Below are 13206 nucleotides of genomic sequence, written 5' to 3'. Positions count from 1 at the left end.
TCATATGTGTGTGTTTGTGTGCTAGCATGTATGTACAGGAAGGTAGAGACTGAAAATGAGCACAAGTTATTTTTACATAAAACTAGGACTTGATATTTATCACACATTTATATTTTCTTTTCCCCCTTCATTGTCCTATGGAAAAATAGATCAAAAGCACTTAAGCAGAGAAGTTTTTCATTCACACACTAATTCATTTTATAATTTCTTCTTTTATTCATGTATTATTTCATCTTTCCTTTTGATGACTGTTTATTGAAAACTTTCTATTTTCTAAGCTATGGTAGGAAATATGTAAACATGATCCCTGGTTTATTTTTTGTTTGTTTCAAGATTTTATTTAAACTCTAGTTAGTTAACATATAGTGTAATATTGGCTTCAGGAATAGAATTTACTGATTCATCACTTACATATAAGTGATGGCCCCTGGTTTAAAAGCTTACTTTTAAGGGAGAAAAATGATGACTGTTATGGCAATATAAAAAGGAAAGTCACCAAAAGATTAGGCTTATTACACCCACATATTAAGTTAGGAAAATTAGATCAATATAAAACCCTGAAATAATCATGATGGTAGTGATAATTTTTAAAAACATAACTAGTTTTAATTTTTTATCTATTTAAAATAGATAAAAGTAATACCAGCATACACTGAATAATTTGGCAAAATCGAAAGGTGTTTTAAGGGAGATCAAAAAGCACTTATAGTTCTACAACCTAGATGAATCTGGTATATTTTTATCCTGATCTTAAAACTACATATATGTAAATGTATTGATATGCATGTATTATGTATGTTTTAACAAAAAAATGATGATAATATACTATAACATAGGCTGGTATTTTTATCTAATATTGTATAATTAGTCATTCCAAAATTGAGTTATTTTGATTGAATAAAAGGTCATCCAACAAAACTAAAAGGCAACCACAGAATGAGAGAAGATATTTGCAAATGATGTAACTGATAAGGGTTAGTATCCAAAGTCTATAAAGGACTTTTCAAACTCAACCCCCAAAAAACAAATAATCCAGTAAAAAAATGGGAAGAATTGGAGTTTCTGGTGGTGTTCTCTGGTCCTTTCTAGTCTTTGTTGCTTTTGGTCTTTTTTTTATATTGTTTTGTCTTTTCTCCCGTCACAGAGTCCCCCTTAAAATTTGTAGCAGGACTGGTTTAGTGGTCATGAACTCTTTTAGTTTCTGTTTGTCTGGGAAACTCTGATCTTTCCTTCTATTTTGAATGACGGCCTTGCTGGATAAAGAATTCTTGGTTGTAGATTTTTCTGATTCAGCACGTTGAATATATCCTGCCACTCCTACAGCTTAAGTTTCTGTGGACACATCTGCTGCTAACCTGATCTGTCTTCCCTTATAGGGTAAGGACTTTTTTTTCTCTTGCTGTTTTCATGATTCTTTCCTTGTCTGTGTATTTTGTGAATTTGACTATAATATCCCTTGTTGATGGTTGGTTTTTGTTGAATCTAATGGGAGTTCTCTGAACTTCTTGGATTTTGATGTCTGTGTCCTTCCCCAGATTAGGACATTTTTTCCACTATAATTTGCTCATATAAACCTTCCCCCCTTTTTTTTCTCTCTTCATCTTCTGGGACTCCTATGATTCAGATACTATGCCTTTTTATAGGTAACTGAGTTCTCTAAGTCTTGTATCATGCTCTTTTGTTTTTCTTTCCCTCTTTTTTTTCTGCTTCATTATTCTTCATTATTTTGTCTTCTATATTTCTCATTCACTGCTCTGCTTCATCCATCCTTGCCATCATGGCATACTTTTGAGATTGCATCTCGGTATAGCATTTTTAATTCTTTTAACTCTGTAGAAAGAGATTTAATGCTTTTTTCAACTGTAGCTAGTATTCTTATTATCATGGTTCTAAATTCTAATTCATACATTTTGCTTACATCTGTGTTGATTAAGCTGCTGGCTGTCATTTGTTCCTGTTCTTTCTTTTGGAGTGAATTCCTTCATTTTGTAGGAAGAAAAAATTAACAAAATTAAAAAATGCAATTAAAAAATTAAAAATAGGGCACCTGGGTAGCTCAGTTGGTTGGGTATCCGACTTTAGCTCAGTTCATGATCTCATGGTTTGTGGGTTCAGGCCCCACAAGGGCTGTTCTGACAGCTCAGAGACTGGAGCCTGCTTCAGGTTCTGTGTCTCCCTCTCTCTCTGCCCTTGCCCTGCTCATGCTCTGTCTCTCTATCTCAAAAATAAAATAAACATTAAAAAAATTAAAACAAACCACAACATCAAATAAAGGAGCCACATCTTAGTAGCGTTTTGGTTTTCTTGTTGAAAGAAGCTTGATAGAATAGAGAAAAAGGGGAAAGAGAAGGAAGAAAGGAAAAAAAGTAAGAAAAAACTTTTAATTAAAAAATTGTATAATAAAATAGAATAAAATGGGGCTCCTGGGTGGCTCAGTTGATTAAGCGACCAACTTCGGCTCAGGTCACAATCTTGCAGTTTGTGAGTTTGAGCCCCATGTCAGGCTCTGTGCTGACAGCTCGGAGCCTGGAGCCTACTTCAGATTCTATTTCTCCCCCTCTCTCTCTACTCCTCCCCTGCTCACGCTCTGTGTCTCTCTCTCAATAATAAATAAATGTTTAAAAAAATAGAATAAAATGAAATAAAGAAAATGAAATGGAATAAAAAATTCAAAAAATAAAATAAAGTAAAAAATAATAAAAAATTAAAATTTAAAAAAGAAAATAAAATTTTCTATTTCTGTATCCAAGAAAAAGAAAAGAAAGGGAAAAAACAATTTAAACCAAAACAGAAGCAAAAAAAAAAAACTAAGAAAACAAATGAACCAGCAAACAGAATGAAACCTAAATAAAGTTAAATTCAGTTTCCCCTAGAATTGAAACTATGAAGCTCTCTATAGTTCATATATCAAGCAGGTGGAGGGACTTGTGCTTGTTTTCTGGATGTCTTGGAGGGCACAGTTGGATGGGGCTTGGATAAACAGCTCTGTTCTCCACTAGATGGTTCTGCTTAGCTTCCTGGGATAGATCAGTGTGGTGCACATGCCCATGCATGTGCATGTGCGTGCATGTGTACATGGGAAAGGTGGAAGTGGCTTCTCCCAGCTCCCTAGTCTCTGGCATGGGAACTTCCTGCTCTCATCAACCCACCATAAAGCAGCCCTTCTTTGTGTCAGGACTCCATCCACTCCCCAACTCTATCCTATTCCTGTCCAAGCCATCTGCCTACCAGGTGGCACCTCCAGAGTTTTATCTCAGATGGTGTTGTGTTTCAAAACTCCATACTTCAGAGACCCCTGCAGCTTAGACCCATGCTGGTTCTCCAGGGGAGGGTCTTGCTGAGCAATGTCTTGTGCTGTTGCCCAGTGGTAGAGGGTCAGAGATTATGGCATAGCACAACACACAGTCGGTGCCTGGTTTAACCACACTCTGGCTTCTTCGTCCCAATACCAGCAAACCTGGCTGCTTTCAGGGGTCCCCTGGGACTTTTGCCTGTGGGGAGGCCATATGGCCTCAACCAAATGCACTCCAAGCAGGAAAACCACTCCTCCCTTCATGGCAAGTGGACCCCTCACACCACACAAACTGGAACCTGAGGATTCACCCTACTTCCTCACCAGAGCACTGCCAGACACTGAATTCTAAAACTTCAGACTCTGCACTCCTGGGAGAAGTGAAACCCCCTCCTTTCTCCCCATCAGTGGCTTTGGGGAACAGATCTCTTGTTCAATCACCTGCAAGTGTTCTCACTTGTTCTCTTTCTTTCTCTCCAACTACTTTCAGGGAGTGTTTTTCCTACACTCTCCTGATGCACCACACTCTCCCCCATTCTCTGTCCTCTCTTCCCCAAAACATCTCCCTACCTCTGTGGCTTTTCTCTCCCTCAGTTCACCTCTCCACACCACACACTTCCAAGCTCTGTGGCTCAAGTTATGCAGATTTTTGTGCTATCCTCAGATCAATTTCCTAGGTGTACAAAATTGTTTTGTGTGAATCTAGGTAACTTTCAGGGACGAAACAACCTGAGGGTCTCCATGCTGCTCTGTCATCTTAACTGTAAATAAAGTAGTTTTATGAGTCCTCTGGAAATTGGGTATTTTTTCTATCAGCATTTAAATGAAAATAAATAAATTCAAGTTTATGTGGGAAGCCAGAATTTACTTTTAATATTTAACTGTAAGATGAGTGACAGTATATGGTATGGAATAGAACTATTAACATGTGGTAGGCCTGTGCCCCAAACTAATCCTCAATTTTTATGAGATAATCCATAAAATATGCCAGCTACTTAATGATACTCTAATCATAGGATCAGTGGAAACAAGTCCAGATCATAATGAGATTCATGACATATTAAGGTAAGCCTTATTTTTGATCTTCATTGGTTTTAGCATTATGGAAAAGAGAAGAATATTTCCAGGGAAAGGTTTTTCACTGGGATAAATATCCTGCACCTGCCTGTTGCCTTACAGACTTCTTTGTTTCTATCTGTAGATCTGCTTCTCACCTCCTCATGCTGCCTACATCCTATTAGTCATGGCAGAGGAGTAGTTGCAGTAGATGTGGTGGTGGTTTAAGTAAAGCTCATGAGTCATTCAGAGTCTCAGCAAGAGACAAAAGGTACACACAAATGAGAGTCTCAGGAGAATTTAATGAAGTTGCCATTAACTGGCTTGTAGTTGGGGTGAAGGAAACAAAAATGGATGTTGAAAAAAATAGTGGAGACCAACATAATGACTTGATTGTGTTCTTGTCCAACATAAGGGAGAGAAGATTTTTAAAATATTCTTGGGTAAAACCATACAAGCTATAGCTATTGCAGATGGGCTACGTGGCAAATGTTTCATTGGCACATCCAGCCAGAACCCCAATGTCAAAGTGGGCTAGGAGAAGAATAAATAACTGAAACTCTCTTCTTGCATTCGAATCTCCTGCCAGTGATTCCTATTGGTACAAACTAAACTGGTGCTGGGAAAAAAGGAGCCCAGGTTATACAGTATATGAGCTTAAGACCTTTAGGGTATAGAACACTGCAGAAAGGGTGGATATCTCTGGAAAGGCAAATGGAACAAAAGATAGATTCTTGTGTGCATCTATATTTCTCTTTCTCTCACTCTCTCTCTGTCTCTCATTCTCTCTCTGTCTCTGTCTCTGTCTGTCTCTCTCACTCTCCTCCTCATATCTGCCTACTCATCTGTATCCTTTGAGTTATGTTTATCCAGGTTTGGTCATATGGCCCTGTTCTATCCCAAGCCGCATCATAGACTGATTGGGCTTTACTCATCTGAAGTATTTTCTATTCCTCCCTCTGCAGGCACATTATTGGAATGACACCTGTTGACACAGACAGACGTTGCTCCTAAGGAATGGTTATCAATAAACAAACATGATCTATAACTCAAGTTATAGATCATTTATTTCTTTGGTTGTGTGTGAGTGTGCTTTTGTTATTATATTACATTTTAATTTAGGAGAGAGATATAAATATTATATTCTAGTTTTTATTCCATTTTGTTTCTTTGGTAGAAAGTCTTTCCTATTCTTAAATTTATCCAGCTCTTATCAATATTTTGGAGCTACTGTGAATATTTTGTTGTTGTTGTTGTTGTTTTCAGATGGTTTTACAATGTGAAAAAGATATCTCAAAGGCATTCACTTTTCCCATCATATTTGAAATTAGCTGAAGTTCATGTACATCATGGAGAAGGTCTCTGGTGCTTTGTTTTCTTTTCTAAGCTCAAACAAAACACCTTTTGGAAGCCTGCCCTAAGTTCTTTAGTCCTAAGTGCATAAACCATAGGGTTGAGGGAAGGGGGGATGATGTTGTGCAGCACATTGAGTAGAACTGGAACCAAAGGGACCTTAGTTTCTGCCAGATGAGTTACTGAAATCACTACAACAACAGTGTAGAAGAATAGGATAAGGATCAGATGGGAGCTACAAGTGCTCAGAGCTTTGGAGGCAGCTTCAGCAGAATTCAGTTTAAGTACAGAGCGCAGAATCAAAGTGTATGACAATATTATAAGACCAAGGTCACTCCCCATTACAAGCCATGCCAGAACCAATTGGCAGACGCTGTTTGGCCTCCAGTCGTCACAAGCCAGGCTGGTGACCCCAAGGTTAGAGCACAGGCAGTGCTCAATCTCGTTCCTGGAACAATAATTACGCTGGGCTGCTAGCACTGGCACTGGAAGGGAAAACAAACTGTTTCTTAGTACCATGAGCACAGTAGCTCTTAAGATTAAGGCCTTGGTGACAATTGATGGGTAACGAAGAGGGTGACAAATAGCTATGTATCTATCGAAAGCCATGCAGAGGAAGATACCAGACTCCATGCTCACAAAGCAGTGAATGGCATAGATCTGAGCAAAACACTCAGGAAGGCTGATGACCTTCGCATCGAACCAGAAGATGGCCAGGATCTTGGGCACGATGGTGGTGGCCAGGCCCATGTCCACCACAGAGAGGATGCCTAGGAAAGAGTACATAGGCTGCTGAAGAGCAGGGTCCTGGCAGATGGTGACGAGGATGAGGATATTAGCACCAATTGCTGAGAGGTAGAGTATTGCCAATGGTAAGGAGAGCCAGTGTTGCCAGCTGTGAATGCCTGGGAGTCCCATCAGGATGAACTCAGACACCTGGAACTTGGAGCTATTAGAGCCTTTCAGAGATGCAGACATTGTTTCCTAAGAGAAAAAAAAAGATGGGTTTCAACGTTGCTTTCTTTGAGCCATATTATCATCAAACATTATTTTTCACCTATCTCCACGTCGCATAGTTGGTGCTGTAACCAAATGAACTCTGTAGTACATCCCTTACTATAATTTAAGATAAAGTACCATGAAGTTCTGGAGGTGTTATAGTAGAATCGAAACTTATAAGGAGCAATTATCACGGTTGACTATTGAAGGACAATTCAGCATGTATCTCAAATTTCTATTTGCCTTATCCTTATTTATTTCAATTCGGGACCATCACAGCATTAAGGAGGGCACTTGTTGGGATGAGTACTGGAGGTTATATGTAAGTAATGAATTACTAAATTCTACTAATGAAACCATAGTTACACTATGTTAACTGATCTGGATTTAAATAAAATTAAAAGAAAAGAGAAGAAAAGAAAAAAGAAAAGAAAAGGAAGGAAAGGAAAAGAATGGAAAGAGAAAAGAAAAGAAAAAGAAAAGAAAATGGGACCATCACATAAATAAGATTCTAGTTTTTTTTCTTTTGAACTTTCTTCATCTCTTCAGAAATTTTGTGGAATCAAGTGGATATGTGTTGTCTTCCTATTGTCTCAATTCTGCTTCAGATTTTTATTAACTGACAACAAGGAGACTTTTTAAATGCAGAATTATCGAAGATGAAATTTTGTAGTTTCACCATTCCTAGTTGTTATAGATGTCCCTTAAGGTTTTATGTAGCCTCCACAAATTTTATATCACAGACTTTAAGGATTTTCAAACATAAGTATGATGCAAATTAGAAGAGGAATAACTCTTTTTAATATTTGACTTCATATCGACTTCTAAGAAGATCACAAAAGACTAGCTTGAAAAATTAAGTGATCATGACTGAATTTGTTGATTTAAGGGGTGACTTAATAGAGACAGATCTTAGAAATTTTTTTCTAATTTAGTCCTAGAGAATCTACAAAGCTATATAAATACAGGAATTAGACACAGGTAGTATAATTTTGATTTTATTAACAAACAAGAATTATTTGCCCATATATTGAAGAAACTGTCATTGTATATTCAGATTCATCATGTTTAAAACTAGACTCATCTTTCTTCCCGCTGGTGTTTTTCATGTACTTTTTATTCTATTCAGGATCCCAACCAGCCAAGCCTGAAAATAACAAACGAGCCTTTTCTTTTGGCCAACAATTGCTCCCTTCTCCTGTGGTTTCTTCCTCTTCATCATGCAGCCCGTCTCCTGAGTGTTGCTGCTTCTGAGCCTTACCTGCTCACTCGTGCCTCATGCTTCCTTCCTTTGCTCAGCCACCTGAAATTCCTAAAACTGGTATTCTCTTGCTTAGAATGATCCATGTCCTCACCCTTTCTTTCAAATAGTTTAAATTCCTTCTAGCACATAAGGCAGTTATGGATTTATTTTTATATAATTATTTTTAAATATAGAAAAACAAATCTGAAGAAATATTAAAATTCTCTCATATTATCACCAACCAAAAAAGATTCATGTTAGCAACTAGATGCATTTTTTTTTTCAGAAATGTCTTGCCTGCTGTTTAGGTAAACATGTACCGCCTAATTATGGGGAAATCATCCTTCTTTAACGGTAATGTAATTTGGTGAACACGAAAATTATATGTATGCGCAGGAGATTTTAACCAAACAGACACAAAGAGGCTTGGAGGTGAAACTAGTTTGACTCTGGACTTTTAGGTCAGAACTCCTGAGGAATTCAACTTCACAGCTCCATCTCGAGAACTTGGACGTGTGTGACCCACTTGACTGTATGGGGTCTGGGTTTTTTTGTCAAATACTCACTTATTATTATATATCATCATATCAAAGACACAGCCTTGTATCTTTGATGTTTTCTCTTGATTGATATTAGTGTGACACAGTTAAGAGAAGGAGCAGATTTGGGTTCACAGAAAAGAAATAAGTGTTTTCCATTTTTTTTAGCACTTAAAGGTTGGCAAGACATGGAGTGTGATCCTGCTACATAAGACAGCTAATATATTCATCCTGAAGACAATCTAGCAGCTGTTTTGAAAATGAGGTCACTTGTAAATCACCACACAAACCCTATCTTCTCTAATTCTAGCCCTAATCCCTTTGAAAAGCTTCTCCAAGCCTTTATTTCCTCCTAGGACAGAGAAAAGAGTAAATCCCTTGTACAAAATATTGCCAAAACAACATAAGAAAAGATTAAGGATGAGCCATTGGAATAAACTTAACAACATTTTTTTAAAAAAGGGGTACCAGGGTGGCTTAATTGGTTAAGCATCTGACTCTTGGTTTCAGCTCAGGTCATGATCTCATGGTTTCATTAGTTCAACCCCCCCCCCCCCCCCCCCGCCATTGGGTTCTGTGCTGGCAGCACATATCCTGCTTGAGATTCTCTCACTTCCTCTCTCTCTGCCCCCACCCCGCCCCCCATCATGATGTCTCTGTCTCTCTCAAAATAAATAAATAAATTTAAAAATAAGTTTTTTTTTTTTTTAAAAAAAGGGATGTTCCATGGGATGCTTTGGGATTTAGCCAGTGTGAGCATGCCAAGGTTTTAGTACTTAACTGTGGTCAGGGGCAGAGACTCATAGTCTGATGTCCTGGCAATGGCAGGAGTTTTTCACTGGGAAAGGTTTCCTACCTGGAGCCTGCTGGAAATTCTCTCTGTCTCTTTTCTCTGTCCCTACCCCATCATACTCTCTCTCTCTCTCTCTCTCTCTCTCTCTCCCTCTTTTTCTCTCTCTCTCTCCATCCTCAAAATAAATAAATAAACATTAAAAAATGATTAAGATATTACTGGGATCCCTGGGTGGCTCAGTTGGTTAAGCATCCTACTCTTGATTTCGACTCAGGTCATGATCTCAATGTTCATGAGATCGAGCCCTGTGTTGGGATCTGTGTTGACAGTGCAGAGCTTGCTCGGGATTCTCTCTCTCTACTCATCCCCCACTTGTGCACTCTCTCTCTTTCTCTCTCTCTTAGAAACTAATACACATTTAAAAAATGAATAATAGATGGATAAATGAATGCACAAATAAATACACAAATAACATTTACACTTGAATTTTATAATTAGTAGCTATAATCTAAATATTATTACTTGGAAGGCATAAAAGTAACTACTATAGGAAAAGCAATAAAGAACAACTTACTGAAGACTATTAGGAAAGACAAATAAATAAAGCATTCCCATGATAAACTATGGAAATAAAGGAAATACAAAGAATGAATGTGCAAAGAAAAAAAAAGATGACAAAAGTGGAAGAGACATACTGGTTTGTCAGTAAATATAAATTATTTGAACTACCCATTAATTTAATTATAACTCTAATTAACTTTAAAACTTATATATGCATTACAAAACAGTATATCAGAATGAAAGCTATACACAAAAGTTTAAAATCTGTATTCTTCTCTAAGTAAACAAGATATCAAAGAATTGGGGAGAATATGTTAATGTCAGGAAAAGAGAATTCAAAGCAAAACATGTTGGTCAATATCACTTTGGGAAAATAGAAATCTTGACAGTGTGTAATTAAAGTTAATTGTATCAGATTATTTCATTTCCAGGTTTGATAAGGTTTCTTTACAACCCACGCCATAAAAACAATTAAATTCACTTTCTCAGTTTATTAATACAAAGGGAAAGTTTTAAAATGAGGGCTTCTCAAATTTACACTTAAATCATATGTCAGCTTGTTAAAGTGACTTTCAATTTTCTGTTTAAGAGAAATGTTTTGTTCATCATTTAAAATTTTAGCTTTGGAATTTCAAGGAATGTATTAATTTTCATTTGTATAAAAACCACAAATACGACCTTTGCAATTTAAAAAAATGTTTCTCTGAAGAACATAACTGCCAAGAAGCTTTTATCTTTAGACTTGGTAAATTCATAATTTATATTTGTAGGTAACATTGTATATTCTAAGTTTTGTTACACATATGTCATTAATAAAAATATAAATTTAATTTTGTAATGTTTATTTATTTTTGAGAGAGAGTGAGACAGAGTGTGAGTAGGGGAGCGGCAGAGAGAGAGGGAGACACAGAATCTGAAGCAGGCTCCAGGCTCTGAGCTGTCAGCACAGAGCCCAACACCAGGCTCAAAACCAGATACCGTGAGATCATGACCTGAGCCAAATTCAGACACTTAACCACTTGAGTCACCCAGATGCCCCAAGAAAAATATAAATTTAAAACAAATTATACACACACAGTTACACTTGTAATCAAAAAAAAGATTTATAAAATTATCTTTGAATAACTTATTAAAATTGAGTGTAAACTAGTCTATAAGGATCACTATTCTTTTCTCCCTCTATCCCATTTTAATACATTGGACAGTCTCTCTTGAATGATTGAACTGTGATGTTCAGTCATTGGTTACTATACTTGTAAACAGCAGGTGCACAATGCAATATTACAGCTTTTGAAGTTAGAGTCTCATAACAAGAGTGAACGATATTAGTTCAGTGTCTTGATTTCTACCCAGAAAGAACTGCTTGGGTTGGAGAAAAAGTTACTATGTTTTTTATCCAAGTATATTTCCTTACATATATTGCATTTTAACTATATATCTGTGTATAAGAGGCAGGTAGAGAAAACAAGAAAAACATAAGTACCACTAGGTCTATCTGGATGGCTCAGTAGGTTGAGCGTCCAACCTTTGATATCAGCTCAAGTCCTAAACTCTCAGTCCTGAGGTCAGGCTGGGAGAGGGAGTCTGTACTGATGGCTGATTGTTCACAGCATGGAGGCTGGTTGGGATTTTCTCTCCCTGCCTCTCTCTCTCTCTCTCTCTCTCTGTCTCTCAAAATAAATAAATACTTTAAAAACTCATAAGTACCACTAAATTGAAAACTAACTATTTTTCTGGGATTACAAATGCACTCTTTGGAAGGATGTATTTTATAAAAAATGCTAAACATTCTCTTTACACTCTTCAATTTCCTTTTTATCTGCATAGCTTTAGTCACTAAAACTGGCTTTATGCTTACCCAATAATTTGGGTCCCAACTTCAATATATTTGCAAAACTCTCCAAGATCTAAGTTAAAGAACTAAGTATTAACTACAAATTTAAGCAGTTTTCTTTTCTCAAAACAAATTTTAAAAATTTTGATACATGAGAATTCAATTTCTTCCACAAGGAAATTTGACCTATATTATTCTGGCCAGTAGACAGGGTTACTGGAATGGTAATATTAACACATGAGTACCACCAAACTTACAAAATGCAGTTTTGATATCACCTGCTGTCTCATTCTTCAACCCTAGGTAAGAAAATTTGTTTTTCCACAAGACCATCTTTAATTCTTTACATCCATGTTTTTCTTTGCCTATGAGGGTGTGGCAAAGGCACACCCATGTGCTTTTTGCTACCCAAAAACAATGAAGTAAAGCCATAGCTCAGTCTCTCTAGAAAATAATAAAGGAAAATTGCACTCTGATTTTGAGGAACAGGGGCAGGACAGGTAAGTAGCCAGAGTGATCGGGTCATTGATCTAATGGTGGAGAACTATTTTCTAACTGTTCTTCCATTTCTCCTTGTCGTGAGAGTGATTCCTGTCCAACTTCCACGACCACTGACATAAAGATTCCTATTTAGATAGAGATGTAACGTAGATGATCATAATCACAATCAAGTTATACTGAATTTTAATGCCGTATTTGGAAAAACGCATATTTAATAAAAACACTCAAATCTACACAATATTTCTGCATTCAAATTATGTGAATGAAATTGAAGATTTACTTCTGGAAAAATAATAAGCAATTGATATATACCCAAACCCCTCTCGCCTTATCTTACTGCCTATTGAAAAAAAAAGGAAAGAAAGAAAGAGAGAGAGAGAGAGAGAGAGAGAAAGAAAGAAAATTCTGTATGTCTTTTGTATGTCTTAAATACCTTTTTTTTTTTGTATGTCCTAAATACCTTTTGTATGTCTTAAATACCTTAGTTCCTGGATAGCAAAACAGTGGACTGAATGCAGTCTAGTCCAGGTATTTAGGATCTTGTTAAAAAAAAATCACAATCCTAGAATGACTGTGCATGTGTAGCAGCCAATCTTCAACGTCCTTGATATCTTACTACTGAACCAAGACTTTAAAGGAAAATGCATGTCATGTGTCCCAAGGGACCATGTCAGAGTATTGGAGACACAAGTGTTGATGTGGGGATCAAGCTAAACCTCTGCGGGAGGAAGAAAAAGAGCTATAACTGTCCATTATTAGTGCCCAAATATTGATACATAAATAAGTGAATAATTTCATATGTGTGTGTTTGTGTGTTAGCATATATGTACAGGAAAGTAGAGAATGAAATTGAACCCAAGTTATTTTTTTAATTTATTTTTTAATGTTGATTCTTGCCAGAGAGGGCGACAGAGCACAAGTGGGGGAGGGTCAGAGAGAGGGAGACACAGAATCTGAAGCAGGCTCCAGGCTCTGATCCGTCAGCCCAGAGCCCAACGCAGGGCTCTAACTCATGAACTGTGAAATAATGACCTG

At 36.9% G+C, this 13206-nt stretch overlaps 1 protein-coding gene across 1 annotated transcript; it reads right to left on the bottom strand.

Moving 5' to 3' along the window:
* Window positions 1–5695: 5695 nt before the first annotated feature.
* LOC125146494 (olfactory receptor 56B1-like) lies at window positions 5696–6679 on the bottom strand. Its single transcript, XM_047823228.1, has one exon. The coding sequence runs from the start codon at window positions 6677–6679 to the stop codon at window positions 5696–5698; it is 984 nt and encodes a 327-aa protein (XP_047679184.1).
* Window positions 6680–13206: the final 6527 nt, after the last annotated feature.

Source organism: Prionailurus viverrinus, chromosome D1 (assembly GCF_022837055.1).
Source record: "Prionailurus viverrinus isolate Anna chromosome D1, UM_Priviv_1.0, whole genome shotgun sequence".
NCBI classification, from domain to species: domain Eukaryota; kingdom Metazoa; phylum Chordata; class Mammalia; order Carnivora; family Felidae; genus Prionailurus; species Prionailurus viverrinus.
Note: the sequence above shows the minus strand (reverse complement) of the source record. Positions and strands in the feature narration are given on the sequence as shown.

What these genes read in the sequence shown, in the direction of transcription:
- LOC125146494 (XM_047823228.1), bottom strand. Translation starts at nt 6,679, where the DNA reads ATGTCTGCATCTCTGAAAGGCTCTAATAGCTCCAAGTTCCAGGTGTCT.